General features: G+C 41.6%; 1 protein-coding gene across 3 annotated transcripts in view; it reads left to right on the plus strand.

Annotated features, from left to right (window-relative positions):
• Positions 1–18197, plus strand: part of OPHN1 (oligophrenin 1) — a 604444-nt gene that overhangs the window by 120627 nt on the left and 465620 nt on the right. For all 3 annotated transcript variants that reach the window (XM_036304626.1, XM_036304628.1, XM_036304627.1), the window contains exon 3: positions 6433–6528. In XM_036304626.1, the coding sequence (XP_036160519.1) occupies positions 6433–6528 (96 nt within the window). The remainder of the gene's footprint in view (positions 1–6432; positions 6529–18197) is intronic.

The raw sequence follows: 18197 nt of genomic DNA on the forward strand, positions 1-18197 counted from the left end.
TGCTTTGTTGGGAGGTTTTTGGTAACAGATTCAATCTATTCAGATTTTCTATTTCTTCATGGCTCAGTTTAGATAGTATATTTCTAGGAATTTTCCCTTTTCATTTTTTAAAAATTTTTTCTTTATTGATTAAGCTATTACGTATGTGTCCTTATCCCCCTATTGCCCCCCCACCTCACTTCCGTTCATGCCTTTTCATTTAAGTGATTTAAGTTGGTAGTATTCATAGTATTCTCTCATAATCCTCTTTATTTCTGTAAAATTGCTAGTAATGTTCTCGCTTTCATTTCTGTTTTGAGTAATTTGAGTCTTCTCTATTTTTTCTCATTCAGTCTAACTAAAGGTTTGTTAATTTTGCTAATTTTTTTTCTAGGCTATGCTATTTTGTTTCTCCCCCAAACCCTAAACCTACCAATACTTTTCTCTCCTTAAGAAAAAGTTCCAACAATGTGACCATTGGGAAAGAGTCCACCTCTGGAAGGGCTTCATAGATTCTCTCAGATGCAGTGGGCAGCGGGCACCTGGTTAGGCTGCTAAAGCTCCTACTATCAGAGAGACTGGGAAGGGAAAAGCCTACAGGAAGGAGGGAGGGAGACCCTCAGCCACACAGCCTCGCAACTTTTTTTTTTTTTTGGTGTCCATGACCAAAATCGAACCTGGGACCCTTGAGTCCACAGGCCAACGCTCTATCCACTGAGCCAAACCAGTCAGGGCCAGCCTCACAACTTTTCATCTTGTTAATTTTCTATATTGTTTTCTGTTCTTCATTTCCTTCATTCAGCTGTCTTTGGGTTTAGGTTTCTTTTCTTTCTCTGGTTCCTTAATGTACAAAGTTAGATTATTTATTTGAGGTATTTTTTTTCTTTTTTAATGCATTCACTTTTAATTATAAATTTTCATCTTAGCACTGCTTTTTCACTGCCTGGCATGTATTTTTTGTTTATTTGTTTTCATTTATCTGAAGGTGTTTTCTAATTTACTTTGATTTCTTATTTGTCTCATTGGTTGTTTGAGAGTGTGCTTTTTAATTTCCACACATTTGTGAGTTTTCCAGTGTTCTTTCTATTATTAATCTCTAATTTCATTCCATTTTGATCAGCAAAGATATTTTGTATGACTTCAACCCTTTAAAACTTATTAAATTTTGTTTTGTGGCCTAACACACTGTCTATCCTGGAGAATGTTCAGTGTACACTTCAAAAAATATGCATTCTGTTGTGGCATGGGGTCTTCTTTATACGTCACTTATGTCCAATTGGTTTATCGTGTTTTTAAGTACTCTATTTTTTTTTACTTATGTCTGATTCTATCTATTATCAGAAATATCATTGCAGAGCTATCTATTTCTCCCTTTAATCCTGTCCAATTTTGTTCATATATTTTAGGGCTCTGATATTTGCTGCATATAGTTCATAATTTTATATCTTCTTGGTAAATTGACCCTTTTATTAACATATAATATCCTTTTTGTTTTCATTTTATGATTCTCACCTTTGTTAACATTCTTATTTCATTGAAATATTGTTTTCCTTATTCCATTTAGTTCTTTTTTTCTGTGTTCCCTTAGCTTTTGAGCATATTTAAGACAACTGTTATAATCTTTTTCTACTAAGTTCAATGTCTTCTGGTTTCTGTCAATTATTTTGTTTCTTTGAATGAGACTTGTTTTCCTGTTTCTTTTTATGCTTTCTGATTTTAATTTCTGTTGAAAATTGGGCATTTGACTATTATAATGTGGCAACCCAGGAAATCAGATTAGATTCTCCCATTTCTATAGTTTGTTGTTTTTAAATTTTAAAAAAATTTTGATTTTTAAAGGCTGTTGTAGTTCATTTGTTTTGAGACATTTACAAACTATTTTTGCAATTACTATTTCTTGTCATGTGTGATCACTGAAAAGCATTCTTTTAGCTGTTTTCAGCTCATGTTTTGACAGAGATTTCCTTGAATTCTAGGAGATCAATGAAACAAAGAAACAAGCAAACAAAATGTACATAAGAAAAAAAAAAGACAAACCAGCCTCTTTTTCTAGTCTTTTCAGTTTGGCTTTGTGCTTGCTGGGGTGCTCCACCATTTAGTTAGGCTCTGAGCCTAGGGAACAGCCTGAGGTAAAACGTTCTTCTTTTTTGAGCATGTATCTTTCCTTGGCATATACATGTCTTTCTAAATTTCTCCCATATATTTGGCTTCTCTTGAATGTCATAATTTCCCAAAGATTCTCACGCTATCTTCTCCTATGTGCTTTAGATCGTATCTTATATGTCTCCACTGATTATCTCTTGCCCCCATAATCTTGGCTATTATCAGCTGAATTGTGTCCCTCAAAATTAATATGTTGAAGTCTTAACCCCACTACTAGTAACTTCATGTTATAACTCTATTTTGAGATAGGGCCTTACAAGTGGCAATTAAGGTAAATGAGGTCATATGGGTGTACCCAAATCCAACATGACTTGTTTTCTTTTAATATATATATTATTGATTTCAGAGAGGAACGGAGAAGGAGAGAGAGAGAGAAACATCAACGATGAGAGAGAATCATTGATTGGTTGCCTCCTGCATTCCCCACACTGGGGATCAAGTCTGCAACTCCAGCATGTGCCCTGATGGGTAATCGAACCATGACCTCCTGGTTCAAAGGTTGACACTCAACTACTGAGCCACGCCAGCTGTGCATGTATGGTTTTCTATAAGAAGAGTAGATTAGGATACAGACACACACAGTAGGAAGACCATGAGAAGATACAGAATGAAGATGGCCATTTATAAGCCAAGGAGAGAGGCCTTAGAAAATACTAATTCTGTTGACACCTTAATATCAGACTTCTAGTGTCCAGAATTGTGATAAAATTAATTTTTATTGTTTAAGCCACCCAATTTATGCCACATTGGCATGACAGCCCTTAGCAAGATAATATAGTAGGTTTGTAGTCACCTTGTATCTTTTATGAGCAGTGTCCATTTCATCCCCTGCCTGACATTCTATATGAAGCTGAGATGACCAGCTTGGATCAGCCTTTTAAGGAACTTCCAGACAGGTTAGAATAGATGTACACAATAATTTGTAAATAAAGTCTGCTCTGCTTCCTATGATTTGAGGTCTGGAATTGGGAAACAGACTGCTACTTGCTTAAACCCAAGGCCCCACTATGCCATGAGGGCAGTAAGGGCTAGTGAAAACACCAAAAATCTTTCCTGCCATTTTGAATATATATTTTTCTTTGGTTGGTTGCAGTGAACCTCTTACTGTTTTACACATCTCCTACAATGTTGGTTCCAATAGCTTCTGTTTTATTTTATTTTTTTATGTAGGTGTATTTCTAAGACATGTTGTAGACCTAAATATGTTAGACATAAAAGTATATTCTGTATGATTCCATAGAAAAGTATAGGGGTAGAAAGAAAATTGGTATTTATATAACATTAGTTAATTACTGTACCAATTAATCCTCTTATAGTCTACCTCATTCACAGAGATTTTCAATTTCCTAAAAAAGTGTCATCTGGAATGAGTAAGGAAAAGGAGAGGAAAAATATTATAAAAGACACATGACTAAATTAGAAGGTGATGGAGAGAGAACCCTCAAATATAGTACGAAAAATTGTGGCATAGTAGATTAGTAGACAGGGATAAGGAAGCATTTGGGAGGATAAAATGATTAGTTTACATGCCTTGGAATGATGCATTTATTATAAGGATGATAAGAAAATAAATGTCCTGTACATGACAAGCATTTCTAGGTAATCAGTTGATTCTTTGGAGTCCAGAATTTACCCAACTCATTTATCTAAAATATATGAGTCTTTCCTGACACTTTCCTAAGTACAGAGGTGGAATAAATAATACTTTTCCATGAAGAGCAGTTAATTTATGGTTATTCATATTTCTCAGTGTGATTTATCTGCATTGTCTTATTTGTTTGTTTATAAGGTAAGGATAGTAATATCTACCTTTGGATAGTTGGGAAGAATAAATGAGAATGTTTGTAGAAAGACTTTCATAAACTTTTTCAGCTTCTGTGAATATGTAAGGTAGTGTTTTGAAGGCCTGAAGTATGGAGAAGAGAAGTGGTTCTATACTTGAAACTAATATAATAATGTATTTCAACTATAATTGAAACATTAAAAACATTAAAAAAGAAATGGTACATATAAAAAGGGGGGATGAATGTAACTCCATCCTTACTATATGCATTATACTATAAATGTTGAAAATCATATTATTTGTGGTTTATGAAATGCTCAGATAATTCTAAAAGAGAAATGCATAATAACTGTACGTTGTTTGGCTCCAATAACATTTAAGAAATTCTGGTATGTGTGAGAGGGAAATATAATGAATATTATAATTCAATTTTCATGAGTGAAACAGAGTACATGGGTAATTCTGGGCTTGTCCTTTTTTTGCTGCTGTCCAAGAAGGCCAGAGAAAAGTGATTGTTTTCGAGACATGGAACCAGTTTTGTGTTCTCTTTGCTGATGAAATGTGGAGGGCAGGGTATGTGTGTTCCTTTCACACTTATGAGGCCCAGATTTGAAGTGGGAAATGTGATTCTAAATTGTGGAAATTTGAAAAGGCATGGTAACCAGGTCTGCAGTCCCTGACCTCTGTAAAACCTTTATTATCATCATCATCATCATCACCACCATCATGATCATCATCAATGGTGTGTTCAAAGGGTCAGGCCTCTGAACATAAGTTATTTCTGAATAAGGGGCATAGACAAGATGATAATACAATTATTGACAGGTTAATCTGTTCTAGCCAAATGCCTGAACACATTTTATTGTGTTTAATCATGATAGCTAAACCGAGATAGCTTTTTATTGAAAGGAATAGATACTATTGTTTGTATTGTCTCACTTTCTGTTAGCCTGAGAGCAAAAACTCTTAGTAGGCCTGTGTATCTGATAGATGTAAAGATAGAGGATAATGAAACTAAGGTGTGAATGAAGAAACAGGAACAGGGAACCATAAATAACCAGCAAACTTGAGTTTTCCTAGAAGAGTTACTTTGGTGAGAACAGTGCTCCTCAAACTTGAAGAGCATACTAATCCCCTAGGGCAGTGGTCAGCAAACTCATTAGTCAACAGAGCCAAATATCAACAGTGCAACGATTGAAATTTCTTTTTTTTTTAAAATATATTTTATTGATTTTTTACAGGGAGGAAGGGAGAGAGATAGAGAGCTAGAAACATCTATGAGAGAGAAACATCGAACAGCTGCCTCCTGCACACCCCCTACTGGGGATGTGCCTGCAAACAAGGTACATGCCCTTGACCGGAATCGAACCTGGAACCTTTCAGTCCGCAGGCCGTCGCTCTATGCACTGAGCCAAACCAGTTACGGCTGAAATTTCTTTTGAGAGCCAAATTTTTTAAACTTAAACTATATAGGTAGGTACATTGTTATTAACTTAATTAGGGTACTCCTAAGGCTTAGGAAAAGCCACACTCAAGGGGCCAGAGAGCCGCATGTAGCTCACGAGCTTCAGTTTGCCGACCACGGCCCTAGGGAATCTATAAAAATGCAGATTCTGATTCAGCAGATCTGGGTGTGACCTGGGAATGTGTATTTCCACCAAGCTTCCAGGTAATGATGATCCTAAGAACCACTCTTGAAGTAGCAACTGGGGATAGTTTGGCTGGACCTTTTGGTGGAGGTGATATTTTAAAAATTTGAATAAAGATAATTTGTCAAATGGGTACCTAATTGTGATTTTATTTTATATCATCATTAACCTTTTATATAATAAAATTCTAAATTCTTAACCAAAAGAAAAAAAAAAAAGCCTAAACATGTGTCTGGCCATACCACCTTCAGTTTTTACATTCAGTGCCCCTTATTTTAGGTCCTTTGGTGAATACTCAGTGAGCAAGCCAAACTTGTTCCCCTACCAGATTGTATGCCAACCCAGGCTGTCATCTGGTTAATATGTAAAACGTCCAGATGTTGTCTCTGTTGTCATGGGAAGAGCCCTTGAGCTGCCTCCTGCACACCCGCTACTGGGGATGTGCCAGCAACCAAGGTACATGCCCTTGACTGGAATCGAACCTGTGATCCTTCAGTCCGCAGGCCAATGCTTTATCCACTGAGCCAAACTGGTTAGGACTAAATGCTTAAAGGTTTTACGGGCTTTGAGTAGAACAAACAGGTCAAAGAGGACAGGGATTGAAGATGAAACACGTCCCATAACTTAAAAGGACTTCAACAACCTGCCCTTGTCCCTCTTTAATGTGTGGTTTTGGTTGCTCAAATCTTCTACAAACAGTGCAATCTTTTTTGTTTGTTTGTTTGTTTAACATCATTCAATGTAAGTTGTTACCTGCTGGAAGCATTTCCCTTTGCTTTACTCCTATTTTCCCTAATAGAGATGAGGATATTGGTCAAAGTAAAGCAGTGTTGACCATTTCTCCTGTTTTCTTTGCAGATTATTCCTCAGCTGTTCAGAAATTTTCCCAGACTCTGCAGTCCTTTCAGTTTGATTTTATTGGAGACACTCTGACTGATGATGAGATTAACATTGGTAAGTCTTCAGCTACAAGAGGCCACCTGCTGCCTCAAGGCTGGTCTGAAACCATTCATCCTCCTTGTTTGTGGATGCAGAGAACCTGGGCATCTTTATCCCTGTGGTCAAGTATCATGCTCCTGGGAGGCTGCTTAAGAAGGAGAAAGAAACATTTCCTCCCAGTCCCATGTCTTTCTCACCAAGAGCAATCAAAAGATATCCTTTAAAACCTCCATTGAGGCCTTTTACTCAGTCAGTATGAAAGGGAATTTTTCTTTAAAGAATTTGATACATGAAAAATATATTTTTGTAATGAATAAATTAAGACTGTTTTTTGGTTTATTTTCCAAAATGATTTACAGAAATAGTCTTCTAAGGAACAAATTCCTTAGAAAGTTTAACATTAGCATTTATATATGTACACCTTTTCAGGCAACAGGACATTTTGCATTTCCCTTGGCAAATTAATTTAATAACTTGCACTATGAACTGTGTGATCTTGGACAAGGTATTTCCTGTATTTCTTTCTACAAGCCTTAGCCTTGTCTTCTTAAAAATGTTATCAATATCTGTCTCAAGGATGTTACAAAGAGGAGACTGAACAGTGGAATGAAAAAGAATGTTGTTTTAGTTGTTATGAAGTTAAGGTAGTGCCAGCAAACTATGGCCCTTGGACCAAATCTTGCCCTTTACGTTTTTTGTGTATTTTTTTTTTGTAAATAAAAATTCGTTTTAACAAATCACACCTATTTATTTAAGTATTGCCCATGGGTGCCTTTCCAGTACAACAGTAATATTAAATAGTGATGGTAGAGACAGGATAGCTTACAAAGCCTAAAATATTTGCCTTCTGGCCATTTAAGAAAAGGTTTGGTAACCACTGAGTTAAAGACAGTGTAAACCAGTGGTCGGCAAACTCATTAGTCAACAGAGCCAAATATCAACAGTACAACTATTGAAATTTCTTTTGAGAGCCAAATTTTTTAAACTTAAACTATATAGGTAGGTACATTGTTATTAACTTAATTAGGGTACTCCTAAGCTGGCCTTTGCTAAAAACATCCTCAATCTGATTGAGGTATGTTCGCTGAGGTCGACCCCTTCCAGCTCTCCCATCCACACTCATCTTGTATACTTGTTTCAGATAGACGAGTGTGGATGGGAGAGTTGGAAGGGGTCGACCTCAGTGAATGTACCTCAAAACAATGTACTTACCCCACGCTGCGTATCCCGCGGCCCGCCTGCGCTGCGTCACCAGTCGCCCAGTCACCCAGTCGCCAGACTGACCCTATGGACACCCCCCACTTCTTCTAATGCCACTTCAAAATAGACTCTCCCAGGCCGAAAACCGACTTCTGCGCATGGGACACGAGGTTTCAATCGCACTGTACGTGTGCGCCCGCACGTGGTATTTTGTGGAAGAGCCACACTTAAAGGGCCAAAGAGCTGCATGTGGCTCGTGAGCCGTGGTTTGCCGACCACTGGTGTAAACCATTTGTAATGTTAGAACATTGAACCACAGAACTATTGTGAATAATCTGATGTCACTGAAATAAGTTAGTAACAATTATCTTTGTGAACTCCAGAACTAAAATATAAAAATGTATTATTATTATTACTATTTTAAATATTATTTTTCAATTACAGTTTACATACAATATTATATTAATTTGTATACAATGTAGTGAATAGACATTTATATACCTTACAGAGTGAGTTCCCTATAAGTCTAGTACCCATCTGACACTATACATAGTTAGTACAGTATTATTGACCATATTCCCTATTGTCTGATTTACATCCCTGTAGCTTTTTTTTAAATAACTGACAGTTTTTTACTTATTTATATCTTTCACCTTTTTCACCCATTCCCACTGTGCCCCTCACATCTGGTAACCATCAATTTATCCTCTGTATCTATGAGTTTTTTATTTTCTTTGTTTATTTTGCTTTTTTAATTTTACTTATTTATTTTTAATTTTTATTGAATTTATTGGGGTGACATAGGTTATTAAAATTATATCATTTCAGGGGTATAATTCTTTAATACAAAACCAAGTATTGTATTGGGTGTTGACCACCCAAAATCAAGTCTCCTTCCATCAGTATTTATCCTTATTTTACCCTCTTCTACCTCCCCCCAATCCCCATTCCCTCTGGTAAGCACCTACTTTTGTCTGTATCTATGAGTTTTTTTTCTCCTTGCTTAATCCCTCCCCATCCCCATCCCCTCTGACAGCTGTCTGTCTGTTCTCTGTATCTATGAGTATGTTTATATTTTGTTAATTTATTTTGTTCATTGCCTTCCATATATAAGTGAAGTCGTACGGTACTTACCTTCCTCTGACTGGCTTATTTCACTTAGCATAATACTCTCCAGGCCCATCCATGTTGTCTCAAAAGGTAAGATTTCCTTCTTTTTTACAGAGGGATAGTATGTCATTGTGTAAATGTACCACAGCTGTTTTAGGTACTCATCTATTGATGAACACTTGGGTTGCTTCAAAATCGTGGTTATTGTTTGTAAATTATAGTTCAGTGAACATAGGGATGCATATATTCTTTCAAATTTTGTGTTTCTCCAGATATATTCCCAGAAGTGGAATTGCTGGGTCATAAGGCAGTTCTGTTTTTAATTTTTTTAGGTAATTCCATACTGCTTCTGACAGTGGCTGTACCAATCTGCATTCACACCAACAGTGCAGGAGGATTCCCTTTTTCTCCACATCTTTGCCAACACTTGTCCTTTGTTGATTTATTGATGATAGCCATTCTGACAGGTGTGAAGTGACACCTCATTATGGTTTTAATTTGTACCTCTCCAATGATTAGCGACCTTGAGCATTTTTCATATGTCTATTGGCCATCTGTATGTCCTCTTTGGAGAAGTGTCTATTCAAGTCCCTTGCCCAATTTTCATTTGAATTGTTTGTTTGTTTGTTTTTTGATGTTGAGTTCTTTATATAGTTTGGAGATTAACCCCTTATCAGATATATCATTGGCAAATATGTTCTCCCATTCAGTGGGTTGTCTTTTCATTTGGTTGAATGTTTCCTTAGCTGTGCAAAACCTTTTTAGTTTGATGTAGTCACATTTTTTTTTCCTTTTGTTTTCCTTGCCTGAGGAGATGTATCAGAAAAAAATTGCTATGAGAAATGTCTGAGATTTTTCTTCCTATGTTTTCTTCTAGGATGTTTATGGTTTCAAGTCTAAAATTTAAGTCTTCAATCCATTTTGAATTTGTTATTTTGTACGGTATAAGAAGGTGGTCTAGTTTCTCTTTTTTTGCATGTTTCTGTCCAATTTTCCCAATACCACTTGTTGAATAGACTATCTTTTCCTATTATATGTTCTTGCATCCTTTGTCAATTATTAATTGACCATAAAAGTGTGGATTTATTTCTGGGCTCTCTATTCTGTTCCATTGATCTATATGTCTGTTTTTATGCCAGTACCAAGCTTTTTTTGTTTTGTTTTGTATTGTTTTGTTAATCCTCACCTGAGAATGTTTATTCCATTGAATTTTAGAGAGTGGAAGGGAGAGGGAGAGACAGAGAGAAACATTGATTTGAGAGACACACATCAATTTGTTGCTTCCCACAGGTGTCCCACTCAGGGTTGGGGATTGAGCCTGCAACCAAGGTACATGTCCTTTACCAGAATCAAACCCAGGATTCTTAAGTCTGCAGGCCAACACTCTATCCATCTAGCAAAACTGGCTAGGGCCAAGCTATTTTGATTACTATGTCCTTGTAGTATAGTTTGATATTAAGGTGCATGATTCATCCAACTTTGCTATTCTTTCTCAAGATTGCTATGGCTATTTGGGGTCATTTGTTGTTCCATATAAGTATTTGGAATATTTGTTGTAGTTCTATGAAATAGGCCATTGGTATTTTTTTGTTAATCCTCCTCCAATGATAATATTTTCTGTTGATTTTTAGAGAGTATGAAAGGGATGGGGAGGGAGGGAGAGAGAGAGAAAGAGAAGCATCAATGTGAGAGAAACATCAATTGTTTTCCTCCTGCACGTGGCCAGGCCTGGGGATCTCATCTCTAATCCAGGTATGTGCCCTGGACTGGGAATCAAACCTGTGACCCTTTGCTGCATGGGACAACACTCTAACCATTTAGCCATGCCAGCCGTTGGTATTTTGATAGTAATTGTTTGGAATCTATAGAGTGTTTTTGGTTATATGAACATTTAAATGATGTTAATTCTTCCTATCCATGAACACAGTATATGCTTCCAATTATTTGTGTCTTCTTCAGTTTCTTCCTTCAGTGTCATAATTTTCTGCATACAGGTCTTTTATATCCTTGGTTAAATTTATTCCTAGGTATTTTACATTTTTTGAAGCAACTGAATGAGATTGTTTTCTCAGTTTTTCTTTGTGAGAATTCATTATAAAATGCAACTGATTTCTGGATATTTGTTTATAAAGTATCCTGCTACTTTACTGAATTTATTAATCAGTGCTAGTACATTTTGGTGGAATCTGTAGGGTTCTCTATATGCAATATCATGTCATCGTCAAATAATGACAGTTTTACTTCTTCATTTCTAATTTAGATGTCTTTTATTTCTTCTTCTTGTCCAATTATTGTGGCTAGAACTTCCAGTACTATCCTATCTAATAATAGAGAGACATGGTAATTAGCAGTACCTCCACTACCCTTCCCATTGGCTAATCAGTGAGATATGCAAATTAACTGCAGCCAAGATGGCTGCCGGCAGCCAGGCAGCTGAAGCGGAACATGAGGCTTGCTTGCTCCAGTGATGGAGGACTCCAATGTTCCCCGCCTGCCGCAGCCCGGCTCTGAGCTCCTGAAGCAACAGCTCCATAAGATACAATGTTTCAATTATAGAAGCTAAAAGATGGTGGTTAATTTGCATATACCAGTTGGGAGGGAAGACTGAGGACAAAATGGAGGCCAAGTGTTACAGAAGGGAGCTAAGTAGAGGCCTCGAGGACAGAAACGGAGCCAAGGCTGCGGAGGTGGGAGGCAGGAGGTGGGAGGGCAAGCCCAGCCATGGCTGCAAGCTGGAGGGGCAGCGGCTTGGAGGGAAGGGGCAGCGCCTGAGAGCGGGAGGGGAAACCAGCCAAAGCGCCTGTGAGCAGGATGGGAAACCCACCACAGCGCCTGCGAGTGGGAGGGGAAACCCAGCAGGAGCGCTTGGAAGCAGGAGGGCAAACCCAGCAGGAGTGGCTGGGAGTGGGAGGGGAAACCCACCACAGTGGCCTGGGAGCGGGAGGGGAAACCCAGCAAGAGCACTTGGGAGTGGGAGGGGAAACCCACCACAGCGCCTGCGAGTGGGAGGGGAAACCTGGCAAGAGTGCCTGGGAGCTGAGAGGAAACCGGCCACAGTGCTTGGGAGCAGGAGGGGAAACCGAGCCGAAGCGCCTGGGAGCAGGAGGGGAAACCCAGCAGGAGTGGCTGGGAGTGGTAAGGGAAACCCGCCACAGCACCTGGGAGTGGGAGGGGAAACCTGCCAAAGCGCCTGGGAGCTGAGAGGAAACCCACCACAGTGCTTGGGAGCGGGAGGGGAAACGGAGCAGGAGCACCTGGGAGCAGGAGGGGAAATGCAGCAGGAGCGCCTGGGAGCAGGAGGGGAAACCCAGCAGGCTTGGCTGGGAGTGGGAAGGGAAACCCACCACAGCACCTGGGAGTGGGAGGGGAAACCTGCCAAAGGGCCTGGGAGAGGGAGAGGAAACCCGCCACAGTGCCTGGGAGCGGGAGGGGAAACCCAGCAGGAGTGCCTGGGAGCTGAGAGGAAACCCACCACAGTGCTTGGGAGCGGGAGGGGAAACCAAGCAGGAGCACCTGGGAGCAGGAGGGGAAACCCAGCAGGAGTGGCTGGGAGTGGGAAGGGAAACCTGCCACAGCGCCTGGGAGCTGGAGTGGAAACCCACCACAGCGCCTGGGAGGGGGAGGGGAAACCCAGCAGGAGCTGCTGGGAGAGGGAGGGGAAACCCTCCACAGCGCCTGGGAGCGGGAGTGGAAACCCAGCAAGAGCGCCTGGGAGCTGGAGGGGAAACCTGCCACAGCGCCTGGGTGTGGGAGGGGAAATGCAGCAGGAGTGGCTGGGAGCAGGAGGGGAAACCCAGCAGGAGTGGCTGGGAGCTGAGGGGAAACCCGCCACAGCGCCTGGGTGTGGGAGGGGAAATGCAGCAGGAGTGGCTGGGAGCAGGAGGGGAAACCCAGCAGGAGTGGCTGGGAGCTGAGGGGAAACCAGCCACAATGCCTGGGTGTGGGAGGGGAAATGCAGCAGGAGCACCTGGGAGAGGGGGGAGGGGGAACCCAGCTGGAGTGGCTGGGAGCAGGAGGGGAAACCTGCCACAGAGCCTGGGAGTGGGGGGGAAACCCGACACAGCGCCTGGGAGTGGGAGGGGAAATGCAGCAGGAGTGGCTGGGAGCGGGAGGGGAAACCCAGCAGGAGTGCCTGGGAGAGGGGGGAGGGGGAACCCAGCAGGAGTGGCTGGGAGCAGGAGGGGAAACCCTCCACAGTGCCCAGAAGCGGGAGGGGAAACCCAGCAGGACCACCTGGGAGTGGGGGGTGGGGGGGAATCCAGCAGGAGCGCCTGGGAGAGGGAGGGGAAACCTTCCACAGTGCCTGGGAGCAGGAGGGGAAACCTAGCAGGAGCGCCTGGGAGAGGGAGGGGAAACCTTCCACAGTGCCTGGGAGAGGGAGGGGAAACCCGCCACAGAGCCTGGGAGCAGGAGGGGAAACCTGCCACAGTGCTTGGGAGTTGGAAGGGAAACCCGCCACAGTGCTTGGGAGTGGGAGGGGAAACCCGCCACAGTGCCTGAGAGCAGCAGGGGAAACCCAGCAGGAGTGGCTCGGAGTGGGAGGGAAGCCCGCCTCAGCGGGTTTCGCTCCCCTTTCTGCTTCGCTCTAGCAGCTGGAAGCCCTATTCTTGCAGGAATCTTCCTGTAACGGGCCTCTAGTCCTATATAATAAAAGCGTAATATGCAAATCGACCAAACGGCGGAACAACTGGCCACTATGTTGAGCACTGACCACCGAAGGCAGATATTCAATGCAGAAGCTGCCCTCAGCTCACAGGCTTCAGGCCAGCCAAGGCGAGTGCCAGCGAGGGCTCCCTGATCACCCCACCAGTTGCCCCACAGATTGTCCCTGATCGCCAGCTCGTCCTAGGGACTCTACCCATACATGAATTTCATGCACTGTGCCTCTAGTGTTAAATAAGACTGGTGACAGGGAACATCCCTGTCTTATTCGTGATCTTATGGTTTTTAAGAGAACACTTTTCATTTTTGCCCATTGAGTATGATGTTTGCTGTGGGTTTGCCATATATGGCCTTTATTACATTGAGGTATGTTTCTTCTATTCCCACTTTTGTGATAATTTTTATCATAAATGGGTGCAGGATTTTGTTGAATGCTTTTTCTGCATCTATTGATATAATTGTGTGATTTTTATTCTCCATTTTGTTTGTGTGCTGTATTATATTTATTTACTAATATTGAACCAACCTTGCATTACCAGAATAAATCTCCCTGGATCATGGTGTATAATATTTTTAATGTATTGCTGGATCCCATTTGCTAATATTTTGTTGAGGCTTTTAGCATGTATGTTCATTTAAGGCCACTGTTTTTGTCCATATTTTTTACTTTCTTTGTTAATGTGTTTTTGTTTGTATTCCTTTATTAATTGTTGTAATTACATATGATCTTCTTAGTTTTGTCTTTTAACATTTGTCCTAGCTTTCTAATTGATTGATCTGTTACTCACTCAGTGTTTGCCTTTGTCAGTTAGAATTTTTTCTTTTCTGTATTTTCCTGTCATATATTTTTAAATAAATGTATATTTTTTTATTGTTTAAGATATTATATATGTGTCGTTATCCCCACGTTACCCCCTATTCCCCCACTCATGCCCCCACCCCCCTATTGTCTGTGTCCATTGGTTAGGCCTATATGCTTGCATTTAAGTCCTTTGGTTGATCTCTCCCCCTTACCCCCACCCTCCCCTACCTTCCCTCTAAGGCCCCAGAAACACCAATCAGAAAGGATATATGCATCCCTATGTTCATAGCAGCACAATTTACCATAGCTAAGATTTGGAAACAGCCTAAGTGTCCATCAACAGATAAATGGATTAGAAAACTGTAGTACATCTACAAAATGGAATACTATGCTGCTGTAAAAAAGAAGGAATTCTTACCACTTGCAACAGCATGGATGGAACTGGAGAGCATTATGCTAAGTGAAATAAGCCAGTCAGAGAAGGATAAATACCACATGATCTCACTCATTTGTGGAATATAATGAACAACATAAACTGATGAACAAGGACAGATCCAGAGACAAAGCGGCATTGATTAGACTGTCATATTTTTTATATTTTCTTTTCTACTAGAGAAGTCCCTGTAACATTTGTTGTAACATTGGTTTAGTGGTGATGAACTCCCTGAGCTTTTTCTTTTGAGAAACTCTTGATCTGTTTCTTGATTCTCATTAATAACCTTGCTGGGTAGAGTAATCTTGTTTGTAGTTATTTACTTTTGTCACCTTTAATGTTTTGTGCCATTTCCTTCTGGCCTACAAATTTTCTGTAAAGTAAGCAGATTCCTTGTACATGACTGTCTACTTTTATCTTGCAAGTTTTAAGATTCTCTTTTTGTCTTTAAACTTTGGCATTTAAATTATTATGAATCTTGGTATGGACCTCTTTGGCTTCATCTTGTTTTGAACTGTATGTTTTGTGGACTTACATGTCTATTTCCTTCACCAGTTTAGGAAAATTTCCCATCAGTATTTCTTCAAATATGTTGTTAATCCCTTTCTCTCTTTATTCTCTTTCTTGTACCTCTATTATGTGATATTGGTACACTTGATGTTTTTTTCCTAAAGTATCCTTTTGTTTTTTATTCTTATTACTAGAGGCCCGGTGCACAAAAATTTGTGCACTCGGAGGGGGGTCCCTCAGCCCGGCTGATGCCCTCTTGCAGTCTGGGACCTCTCAGAGGAAGTCCACCTGCTGGCTTAGGCCCACTCCCTGGGGGATTGGTCCCAAGCTGGCAGTCAGGCATCCCTCTGGCAGCCCGACAGCCCTCGGGGGATGTCCACTTGCCAGCAGGGAGCAGGCCTAAGCTGCAGGCGGACATCCTTAGCGCTGCTGAGGAGGCTTGAGAAGCTCCCACCACCACTGCTGTACTGGCAGCTGGCAGCCTGGCTTGTTGCTGGGCAGAGCTCCCCCTGTGGGAGCACACTGATCACCAGGGGGCAGCTCCTGCACTGAGCATCTTCCCCCTGGTGGTCAGTGTGTGTCATAGTGACCAGTAATTTCCAGTTGTTCTGTTGTTAGGGTCAGTTTGCATATTACCATTTTATTATATAGGATAGAGGCCTGGTCCATGGGTGGGGGTCGGCTGGTTTGCCCTGAAGGGTGTCCCGGATCAGGGTGGGGGTCCTGCTGGGATGCCTGGCCAGCCTGGGTGAGGGACTGATGGGTGTTTGCAGGCTGGTCACACCCCCTTCAGGGTGGGGGTCCCCACTGGGGTGCCTGGCCAGCCTGGGTGAGGGGCTGATCACTGTTTTCAGGCTGGCCACATCCCCTTTAGGGTGGGGTGTCCCCACTGGGTTGCCTGGCCAGCCTGGGTTAGGGGCTGATGGCTGTTTGCAGGCTGGTCAAGCCCTCCCCCCCAGTGGGACCCTCACCCCATGGAGGTTTGGCCAGCCTAGGTGAGGGGCTGATGGCTGTTTCAGGCTGGCCACACCCCTTTTAGGGTGGCGGGTCCTCACTGGGATGCCTGGCCAGTCTGGGTGAGGGGCTGTGGGCTGTTTTCAGGTGGGCCAAGCTGCCCCAGCAACGGAAGCTCCCAGCCTCTCCTTTTTTTCTTTTTTTTTTTAATTCTGGGATATATTTACCTTCTATAATTGAAACTTTGTAGCCTTGAGAGGAGCTCAGAGCCGGCCAGGGCAGGTGGGAGGGAAGCTTCCTGCTCGCTTCAGCTCCGTGGCCACAGCCAGTTTAAAGCAGGTATCTGGGGTTTATTTACCTTCTATAATTGAAACTTCGTTGCTTTGAGTGGAGCTTAGAGCCGCCGCAGCAGGTGGGAAACTTGGCTTCCTCCATCATTGGGGCAACCAAGCCTCCTGCTCGCTCCAGCCCTGTGGCTGCTGTCCGCCATCTTGGTTGAGTTAATTTGCATATAGTCGCTCTGATTGGCTGGTGGGCATGGCTTAAGGCATAGTGAAGGTATGGTCAATTTGTATGTTTGTCTTTTATTAGTGTAGATTCTTGCTATTTCAATTGGATATTTTCCACTACCTTATTTGCCAGATTATTGATTCAATCTTCTACTTCATCTAATTTGCTGTTGTTTCCACCTAGTATGTTGTTCTTTTAGTTATTGTATACTTCAATCCTATCTGGTTCTTTTTTATGCTTTCTACCTCACTTCTATGTTATCTGTCTCTTTGATGAAGCTCTCACTGAGTTCTCCTATTCTTTTCCTAAGTTCATTGAGCAGCCTTATAACTAGTGTTTTGAACTCTGTATCTGCTAGATTACTTGTTTCAATTTTATTTAGTTATTTTTCTGGAGTTAGTCCTGTTTTTTCAGTTGGGACATGTTTCTTTGTATCTTCATTTTGGCTGAATTCATGTGTTTTTTTGTTTTTTCTATATGTTAGATTGATCTGCTACTTCTCCCTGTCTTGACAGAGTGGCCTTATGTAGAAGGTGTGCTGTGGGATCCATTGGCACTGTCTCTCTGGTTCCTGATCTGGGTTCACCATGGTGTTCTCCATATTGTTTATTTTTTCTTTTTTAAATTTTATTTTATTGTTTAAAGTATTACAGATATTAGTACATATGTCTCCTTCCCCCCCCCCCCCACCCACCCATTGACCTTCCCTCGGCCTCCCCTAACCCCTGGTAAATGCCCTCACCCCGCCCCCCCGTGTCTTGTGTCCATTAGCTATGCTTATATGCATGAATACAAGTCCTTCGGCTGATCTCTTACTTCCGCCTCCCCCCTCAACACTCCCCAGCTTTCCCACTGTAATTTGACAGTCTAGTTGGGCCGATAGTGCTGTTGGTATGTCAGTGAGGTTCATTCTTAGACTGACTGGATATGAGATCTGGCCATGACTACAGCAGACAATCTTTTTATGGGAGATAACTTCATGGAAAAAGAGTCTCTTTAGTACATATCTCTTGCTAGTTTAGTCCAACCTTCAGGTTTATTTTTTGTGGAGCTTGTTGGATTGTGTTGTAGTGTGATCTGAACTGGCCACCAGGTGAGTAGGGTCTGGAACTGCTTGGGAAGGGATCGAATGTTATGGGGACTTCTCTTCTGGGCCTTGGTACCCTGAGCTGGGGAGCCGGGTATGGGGCTGGGACCTCTGCAGTCGAGATATCACTCTAGATTTCTAATCTCCACACCATGAATGTGGGATCATCATGGTCCATGTCACCATTCTTTCCACTGTTTCTACATGGCTTATTCTTTTCATCATTAGTTATAAAAGTTCTGTTCAGCTAGTCTTCAGGAGGTTCTAAATTATGTTTGTTCTATAATTTAGTTGAATATTGATGTAATTGTGGAGAAGGTGTGCATAGAGTTTATATACTCTGCCATCTTGATCAAAAGTCCCTCAACATGTACAATTATTATTAAATGTTCCTTTTATTAAATATGCATAATAAA

Source organism: Myotis myotis, unplaced genomic scaffold (assembly GCF_014108235.1).
Source record: "Myotis myotis isolate mMyoMyo1 unplaced genomic scaffold, mMyoMyo1.p scaffold_m19_p_4, whole genome shotgun sequence".
NCBI classification, from domain to species: Eukaryota; Metazoa; Chordata; class Mammalia; order Chiroptera; family Vespertilionidae; genus Myotis; species Myotis myotis.